This window comes from Penaeus japonicus, unplaced genomic scaffold (assembly GCF_977035675.1).
Source record: "Penaeus japonicus unplaced genomic scaffold, GWHDUDI00000001_assembly GWHDUDI00000001, whole genome shotgun sequence".
NCBI lineage: Eukaryota > Metazoa > Arthropoda > Malacostraca > Decapoda > Penaeidae > Penaeus > Penaeus japonicus.
Window position 1 is genome coordinate 2234473 of NW_028234403.1, and position 10000 is coordinate 2244472.

At 38.3% G+C, this 10000-nt stretch overlaps 1 protein-coding gene across 40 annotated transcripts in view; it reads right to left on the reverse strand.

The window, feature by feature from the left end:
• LOC122257264 (uncharacterized) overlaps positions 1-10000 on the reverse strand; it is a 156238-nt gene that overhangs the window by 16331 nt on the left and 129907 nt on the right. For 24 of the 40 annotated variants that reach the window (XR_015192331.1, XM_086553501.1, XM_086553861.1 and 21 more), the window contains 3 exons: positions 5386-5539; positions 4859-4967; positions 3399-3512 (listed from right to left, as the gene is read on the reverse strand). Coding sequence is in view for 39 of the 40 variants with exons in the window: in XM_086553501.1 (XP_086409627.1) it covers positions 3399-3512; positions 4859-4967; positions 5386-5539 (377 nt within the window). In the remaining variant the exon portion in view is untranslated. The remainder of the gene's footprint in view (positions 1-3398; positions 3513-4858; positions 4968-5385; positions 5540-10000) is intronic. The other 16 variants (XM_086553427.1, XM_086553194.1, XM_086553142.1 and 13 more) reach the window with 1 other exon arrangement.

Sequence of the window (10000 nt, forward strand, 5' to 3'; positions counted from 1 at the left end):
GGAGATAAATTTGCTTGTCCAGCCTCCAGGATAGGTTTTATTTTAGAGAGAGACTGCTTGAAGCAATATAATTTGAATCATCCCACTCTCTTTCAGTCATTCATTGTAAAACTAGAGCAGCTTTTGTGTTTTATTTTTAGAGACATATGTGCCATATGACAGGCTCTATCAGTGCTGCAGTTGATTAAAGTTGTAGTATATTATCCATATTAGCTCATTATTTTCTTTATACTCAATGTAATAGAAGTATTGCTGTTTTATGGGAGGACAAAAGGCAACTTTATTTTTTTGTATTTTTGTGCTGTCATGAACGAATAAAAAACATATAACCACCTACAATAAAGATAACAAGAAGAGATAGGGAAGAGGAATGAAACCTGTGCTTGTGACTGTGAGTGCCACAGTGAAAGGCATCCATATTGGCACAGGAGCACATTTTAGACACTGGGTATGGATTGAGTCACCTTCCTCTTCTCGTTCTGCCTGCACATCCTTCATTGGCGTTACTTTAGAGCAAGGGTTCATCAACTTAGTGTGTGCCATCGCTCTATAGAGACAGTGCTTGCTAGAGACCGTGGATGGGTGCCATTCAAGGCTCTCTTTCCTGCTGGTGCTAGGAAAAAGTGGTGCCATCTAGGTTTTGGACGTTAAGCTAGCACGATATTATGGTAATTATAGTAATTATGACTGCAGTAGCCATCATCACTCATTCCTTTTTCATAGCAAAATAAAATAGCACAGTCATCCAAAATCCCCAAACGTCATGACGCCCATCATCAGGCCAAAGCTCCTACGTCATGTATGTCATGACACCCGTCCGCAATGGGTTAATATACCACACAAACATAGGCATGATTACTGTAACAATGACAATTCCCTTGTGCTTTAACTGGGAAATAAGTACTTAAGATAATTAAAAAATGTGGAAAATCATACAAGAATTTCAGTGTTAATACTATGCTAAAGAAAGTAATAAATGCTCCTTTATGAGTTTAGAAAATACAGTAATAGTATCTTCATATTATCAATGTCTACTACAGCCATAGGTGTTTGTTGAGTACAGTTATAAGATGAATAGAAAGTATTATTGTGCTTAGTTTAGATATGTTTCTGTCACCATGCTACCTTGTTTGGAATGGTAAAAGTCTTTCCTTTCTAAATAATAACTGCAGTTACTGCTACATTACTAGCTTACTGCTAACCCAAAGCAAATACATTTAAAGAAGTTTCACACAGATGTACCAAGAACAGCATTAAAATATAATACTAAGTCATTAAAATGATTTACAAAACAAAGTGACAGAATGAGGGACATATACAGCCAATATGAGATTCTGCTAAATGTGTAAGTATAAGAACTTTTTAAGCATTAACCTCATTTTTATTATGTGCTAGAAAAAAATAGTAATATCACTACTTATGATGATAAATAACTCGCCTGACATATCATTGCACTTGCTTCAATTAACCTCAATAGATGAACTGTAATTTTTATCAAATTGATTAATAAACTATATCTACTAATGTGCTTTTCTTTTATACACATTGTCTAGGTGTCAGATAACTATCATTGTGAGAGATGATGCAATAAAATAATCTTTATATATGTATATAATGACACAGACGCAGACATAAGACACAGATCCGCACACACGCACACGCACACGCACACGCGCACACACACACACACACACACACAAGAGGTCTGATTGAAAAATATCTGACTCATGCCTATGAAATAAAAACCATACCAGATAAATCAAGGAAATTTTAATCCTCTTCCAAGTTGACTTCCTGGCTCTCTATGTACTTAGTCCAGCTTTTTTCCCATAGCTAGAAACATTTCTGGAAGTCCTTCATTGAGATCGTCATGAGCTGCCTCATCAAGTTTCTTTAATATACTTCAGCGGATCAAACTTCCAAGTATTATGTGGAATTTCATCATCTTTGAGATGCAGTGGGTCACCAAAGATTAGTGTTGTGGACAGCTTCAAACTTTCACAGCCCCCACTAGAAAAGATCAAATGGCAATAGATGGCATCTAACCAAGCGTGGGGAGGTAGGCCCAAATTCTCGATTGCACTACCCTTTTGCATAATTTATTCAAATGGGGCTTTATGTTTCTGATGGCACTAGTTCTCAGTTCTAAAGTCAGCTTAAACCTTATCTTTTCCTGCTTTTATGGAAAAACAGTAATCTGCTTGTTCAGAATGAAAGACAATATTGACCCCTGTTTTTTATCCGTACCTCAAATGGCAACCTTAATATTAATCCAGATAGTGCACTCAGATTATTTCCTGGTACTATCAGGTTTAGGCACAAGTGGAGGGACAACTAAGAATTATCTCAAAATAGGACTTCAAGAAATCTTTCCAATAGTGGGAAGAAAGCTGGGCTAAATGTGCAGAGTGGAAGGGAGTTTGCTTTGAGGAGGATTAAATTCTCCTCAATTTAACAAGTATGGTTTTAATTTTAGATCCAAAGGCTGGACACTTCTAACTTAGCCTCATATAAAAAGAAAGAAAAAATGGTCAAGACACATACATACTCACATATGCATACATACATTCACATATAGATAGACATATAGAGAGAGACAGATATGAATTTATTGTAAATGGTAATTTGTTATGAAATATGGAATTTAGACTTTAGAGCCATATAATGAAAAAACATTGAAGTCATTAGATGTAATAAAAGTGTAATTCAGAAATGAATGTTTATTTTTGGGGTATGTGTACTTTAAGATTGTTAAGGTCAGTGTCAGAAAAGTAGAATATGAAGTTCAGTTTTCTACCATGGTATCATGTGAAAAGTTTCAAGCAGATATTGAATTTACTGGACATATCATCCTTTCTCAGAAAAAAGGCAACTACTATTTTCATTTTGTTGTAAAATGTTGAAGTCAATACTATTAAGTTCTCTATCTATAATTCCTAATCATTTTTCCTCATCAGAAATCTAGTTTCATATACTGCACATATACTGACAGGTCTTGTTTTTTCCAAAATTGATACTAATCATGCTGTTCAAGATGCATTATAATGCTGTGTCAGCTCCTGTTACATCTGTGTGTTTCAAACTGCTTTGGATGTAAGATAAGCAACATTCCTTTTGTTTTTAGGCATTCCCATATCGTCTTCCAGGTTTTCTGTCACCGTGAACAAACCCATGTTCAAGTTCCTTAAATGCTCTACAAATGCTTTGTCATATCCACTACAGTACTATCAATTACAATCCAGCTTGATTTACAGCTTTACTACATGTCTTGTAAAATGCCTCATTAACTACATGTCTTGGGGGCATCACTGGTATACGCGAGGAATGACAGGCTGGTGGGCACAATCGCAGCAACATCACAGTAGGAACAACAGTCTGGGTGATCTGTGGGTGCATACCTCTGGGTCTCTGGGGTGCAGTTCATCATCTTCTCTATCAAGTAGGACGCAGACTCGTTGAGGGTCATGGCGTGGGAGGCCCTACTAGAGTTATCAGGGCTTGGGGTACGCATCCTGGTGAGAGATGTGATAGTGACGTCAGCTGATGCCTCTTCAACCGGTTTCCAGACCGTGGCTCGGCTATCTCGGGTTAGTTGTTGGATGTTATTTGGAGGGGAGGTTAGGTCTTTGTTAATAGCTCCGACGTTAGCTGTGTGCATTCTTCTTGTTAGCACAGATTCAGGGTTAGTAAAAATTTCCAGGATTATCTTGGTCTGAATCACGTATTAGACATTCAAACTTCGCATTCCCTTTGTTGGGATATGCAACAGATCGGTTAGCCTTGCAGTGCGGGTTTAAAAGATGAGGTGCCAGGACACGTTGGCATAGACTATATAGATGCTGGTTTCAAGATGGACATGGGTATATCCTTGCCTTACTTCATAAATTACATGTACTATTTTTATATTGTGCATGCGCATTCTCGATATTATGATTGCTCAAGATAAAAGAATGCTATGATTAGAGAAAGTTAAAAGTTTGAACACAGGACCAATGCTTATACATGCTGGCTGGTTATCGCAAAAAATGATTTCCACGTTCATCATTATCACAAAAAAAGCCATTCCTTTAGGTATTATGTATGTACACATAAAAATATTATTTGAATGCATCAAATAACTCAAAATTCAAAAATAACATTGCAAACAGAAATAACTTAAAAATCTAAATCATGAATAACATAGTCTATAATCATGAGAGGTAATAAAACAATACTAAAAAAGAAAATACATAACATGAAGTGCAAAGGCTGTAGTGTCATACTGTAATTTGTTTTTGTATTTTTTTTCATTTCCACGTTTCCACAATTTTGTAGTGTTAAAATCACGATCCTTTGGATTAAGTCAACCTATATATAATCATATGAATGTAACCATCTCATTTCATATGTTAACTACATATTTTCTCTTGATTTCATAGGTAGTATTCCTGTGAAATAGTTTATAATGGTAAGTTTAGCTTTCATCCTCAGATTTCCAAGTCAAGTAATCCTTATTTGCATATAAACTACAAAGGAAAGATAAAAAATAATCCTATCTCAGAAGTCTTGCCTAAATCATCCCTTTGAGCGTCTCTTCAAGAAATGAATGTCTGTAAAACCCGCAACTTTCCTGCCTTGTAAATATGACTTACTAAAACCTCAACCCAAGTCAATATAGAAATGGATGTCATAAGTGTTCAACATAAAGGGAAAGTACAGTAAATGCAAGGGACATTTTGACAGAATTACTCAAGAGCTTATGTCTAAAAAATAATCATACGCAAGTGTCTGGACCATTTGCTTTACTAATACCCAATGTTTCTTTTAACTCTTCCATGACAACCTGGAGTCAAGGAAGAACCACCAGAGTACAACTGACCTGAGGCTTGCTCCCTTGGCTGAATCTTGTGACGTTGATCTGACAATACGTTGTGGTGTTTGTGGCGACTGCAACTCGGGTGTGCGAGGTGACCGAGGGGATTTGAGCTCTTGAAGGGAAATGTAAAATACAGTTATGATAAGTAGGTAAGGTGTTTTTTTTTTTTTTTTTTTTGAGTATATGGCAAATATTAAAGCATAAATAACTATGAAAATTCAATTCTGAGGAAGTTGGAATATGCTTTAACTATTTCTGGGAATACAGTGAGAATGCAATTTCTCTACCATTGGTTAAGTGTGCAATAAAATACTTTACATGGGATTACTTATTCAAAGCAACTCACACACAAACAAACATACATACATACATACATACATACATACATACATACATACGTTCCCCACCCACCACCCACACTGCCCTCATCTACCAAATACAAACGTACAAACCCCCCCCTCCCCCCCCCCCCCCCCCCACACACAAGCACACACACAAGCACACACAAGCACACAAACGCGATCGAGCACCTGTCCTCCTGGGTCCCTCGTCGTCCTGGTCAGAAGAGAAGTATCCCTCGGAATGGTATCCGCCCACGCGCCGCCCCTGCAGGAGGCCCGTGGCTCCGACGGTGCCGCTCCTAGGCCGTCCGACCGGGGGCTTGCCCACTCGCTCTTCAACTTTCTGCAGGATGGAAGGAAGCGTCTGTTAAACATCATGAATTATCTCGGGGAACAACCTGATCGAGGTGGAAGTAGGTAGGTAGGCAGGCCATATATATATATATATATATATATATATATATATATATATATATAATATATATATATATATATATATATATTATTAATATATATATATATATATATATATATATATATATATATATATATATATATATATATATATATATATATATATATATATATTATATATATATATATATATTAATATATATATATATATATATATATATATATATATATTATATATATAATATATATAATATATATATATAATATATATATATATATATATATATATATATATATATATATATATATATATATATATATATATATATATATATATATATTATATATATATATATATATATATATATATATTATATATATATATATATATATATATATATATATATATATATATATATATATATATATATATATATATATGTATATATATATATAAAAGAGTAATTAAATATTGTGTTTTTACTCCACTACAGAAGTTTCGTGAGTGCATGCCAATCAAACCGGTTTGTTCATATCATGCAGGATTAACAAGAAGGCAAAGTCATTTAAAAAAGCAAACATTATTGCTATTATGATTATAGGCGCTTTCCTGCATGCATTAAGATAAAAAATAGAGTCAATATCTATTATTCATCAGTCTGTCTATATATATTTCATTTACATACAATTACATTTTTCATCTTGACTATCTAATCATAATCAGAGCCGCCCAGTGTAGTGAGGTGCATACATAAGATATACATACTGCTTAACATATATAACCGCCATTAGAAAGTAATCAAAGAAAGTAAAACGCATACTAAAAACCGGATAAATTTGAAATAACGAGGCGAGAGTAACGACCGCAGGACGTTTCTTCAGCGTAACGAAGGGCAGAGGGAGGGAGGGTGAGTGGGTGGGGGGGGGGTGTAGACTCAAATGACATGTGCCCTACCCGTTGACCTGCCCCCCTCTCGCGTTACTCATAAAATCTTCGCGAGTCTGAGGATGAGCAAGACACTCCCTTTGCCTGCTTGCCTTCCTCTTCTTCTTCTTCTTCTTCTTCTTCTTCTTCTTCTTCTTCTTCTTCTTCTTCTTCTTCTTCTTCTTCTTCTTCTTCTTCTTCTTCTTCTTCTTCTTCTCTCTCCCTCCTCTCCCTTCCCCTTCCCCTTCCCTTCCCCTTCCCCTCCTCCCCCTCCCCCTCCCCATCCTCCTCCCATCCCCTTCCCCTCCCTTTCCCTTTCCCTTCCCCTTCCTTAGCGTTCTCTCCCTTCCCCTTCCCCCTCCCCGTCCCCTTCCCCTTTCCCCTTTCCCCCTTCCCCTTTCCCTTCCCCATCCCCTTCCCCCTCCCCCTTCCCTTCCCCTCCCCCCTCCCACTTCCCCTCATCCTCCCCTCCCCACCTCCTCCCCCGGACTATAAAATTTTCGAGAGCGTCCTTGCGCAAGGACAGGAAGATCAATGGCGAAGGAAAGCACACGTCGCCGCCAGGGAGGAGACGTTGTGCTTGCGGAGGCTTGGCTACTTCTGTTGCTTGACTACGCATGGCCGATCCGGTAAAAGACACAGAAATGGAAGCACTAACAGTGGTAAAATTGTTGTTATTGTTTTTGTTGTTGTTGTTGTTGTTGTTAGTTGACGATGACGATGACGTTGATGTTGATAGTCATGTTGATGTTGACATTGATGTTGTTGCTGCTGTTATTATTATTTTTTGCGAATTTTCTCTATATTAAAAACGTATAAAAAAATCATATTTCATTGTTATTTACAACTGTCATTTTTTCATCAATGCCATTTCTTGCGCTTGCCTCATGCCTCTCCACGCTATGAATCAGACGGCATTTAAATGTTGATCTCTAGGTTTAATTATAAAAAAACAAGATATCGAGTCACCATTATTATGATAAATATCCCCTTTTGGTGTCATTTTAACAGTTTTCTTTTTTTCTTTCTTTCTTCCTTTCCCTCCTTCTTCAACTACTTACATAAATTTTCTACTTTAAAAAGTTCTTATATCCATGTAACATCTGACTTCAAAGATTCACTGTGACACTTGTACCCCGTTGACAACGCCATACAAGGCCGTGGCAGCTATAAATATCCTGTAACGCAGAGGTTTCACTTGAACTTCTCACCTTAAGATATTTACTGATTCTCACTCAAACTTTTATCGTGGTCCTAGTCCCTACCACGACCTCAAACTTCATTTCAAAAGATCCAATAATTATAATGCTGCTCAGGATATCCACGACCCTTTCATAGCTATTTTTTTTCCTTCATTGTTTTCTAACCTCGTTTACTCGATTCGTCTTATGTTCTGGGGACTCTTATAGTCTACCCGCATACAATAAATTCACAACAAAATTAAAAGAACATTTTCTAAATTGTCAGTTGTGACATCGTATCAAACAGATGTACTATATACTAATTATTTTTACAACAAATTATATATGTATTAAGAATAACCATTGTAATTTATGGAATAAAGTTTTTTGAATTTGACTGGTATCTACAGTGACTACAGTAACAGATTTTACGCCCACCTTAACAAAGTTGACAAATCTGCTACTACAGGTAACTAAATCGGTCGGATTAACCACCCTACGGTACAGATACTCCAGGATACGATTTCCTGGGCAGGACTCACCCGAGGTAGTCTAGAGTTTGTTCTCCACGCAATAAAACTAATAAAGTCAGTGTTCTTGGCGGTGGGTCGCGGCACCCATGAGGGGGCGCGAGCAGCCGCTGGCCTTAGCGACCTGCCTTCCATCACCTCCATCATTCTTTCTGTTTCCCTTCAGGGTTAATCTTCCCTCTTCGCACTTCCTTGTGCTTCATATGACGCGCGCCGTCAGCCTCGCGCCATTTGTCAAACGCAGTTGCAATATCCTGTTGCCTGTCAGTCGCAAGTTTAATCAAAAGACGAAGGTAAAAAAAAAAGGGCTAAATACCGACGCCAGATGAGCGTTGCAACACTGCTTCTGGACCCTGCAGGAGGAGTAAACAGGCAGGACTTGGAGGAAGGCGGGGATGGGGCCCATGTTTACGAGCGCGTGACCGGACACCAAGACGTAACATAGCGAGAGATGTTACCTTGGCCGAGTTAGGCGAGCCGTAGCAACGAGCAGCTAGACAGTAGTAACACGGGGGGAAAACCGCATCACGTCTTCGCTAAAAAGCAGAAATGGCGGAAGCTTTGTCAGGCTGGAAAAATAATTATGCAACAAGTGATAACGTCAAGCATCTGGAGTACAGTTAAGTTCAGCGGAAAACCAAAAAAAAGCTTGCCGGTCAACAAAGCCGTAAACACGAGTGTCAAATTAGTCTAAATTTGGTCAACCTCGCAAAAAAAAAGACCGGAGCAGCAAAACACTGTGGGAAAATTCGTATGACAATGTATGTAACCTTTTCACGGTTATCCATATCAAAAAAGCGAGGTAAAACGCGAGGCGATAAAATGAACTAAGAAACACCATGGTGAATATAGGCCACAAGATAAGAGCGAGGAGCAGTCAGGAATAAAGCAAAAGGTAAGGAGAAGAATGCCGAAGGTTATGTGAGGATAAACAGTACACAAGAAACAGGCGAACCAATTACCATAGCCAAGAAGAACAGCAAAAAGCCTTAGGTATAAGCATGATTCCAAAATCTGAATTGATTATGATATATATATATAAGCCCGCAGACGTCACGCCATCACGAGCTGTGGTGCACGTACTGCCACTTCGAGAACCTGAACACCACTGGCTGTTTAACCTCACTGGCTTCGTATGTCATCCTCACTTACTGTACATCTGGGGCTGCGCTCCCTCAACCCTCTCCTGTGTCTTTGTTTTATTTCACCCCCGCTTTTCTTCGTTTTGATTATCTCCCCTTTTTATCACGTCTTTTCCTCTGCGTTAAACCTTTCTTTCATCTTGTCTCCCTTTCACGACCCTCATCTTTGTTTTATTTCACCCCCGCTTTTCTTCGTTTTAATTTTCTCCCTTTTTCACGTCTTTTCCTCTGCGTTAAACCTTTCTTTCATCTTGTCTCCCTTTCACGACCCTCATCGCAAGCAAGCCGAGCCTGGAGACTTATCAGCTTGCACGTCAATCTGCAACCGTGACAGCGATCTACTTTTGCTGTTGAGCACACGTCGTTAAACGGTGTCTTGTGTCGTCTTGTTTGTTTGTTTGTTTGCTTGTGTGTGTGTGAGAGTGAGAGAGTGAGAGAGTGAGAGAGAGAGAGAGAGAGAGAGAGAGAGAGAGAGAGAGAGAGAGAGAGAGAGAGAGAGAGAGAGAGAGAGAGAGAGAGAGAGAGTGAGTGAGTGAGTGAGTGAGTGAGTGAGTGAGTGAGTGAGTGAGTGAATGAGTGAATGTCTTCGTGTGTAACTGTGACTGTGAGTGT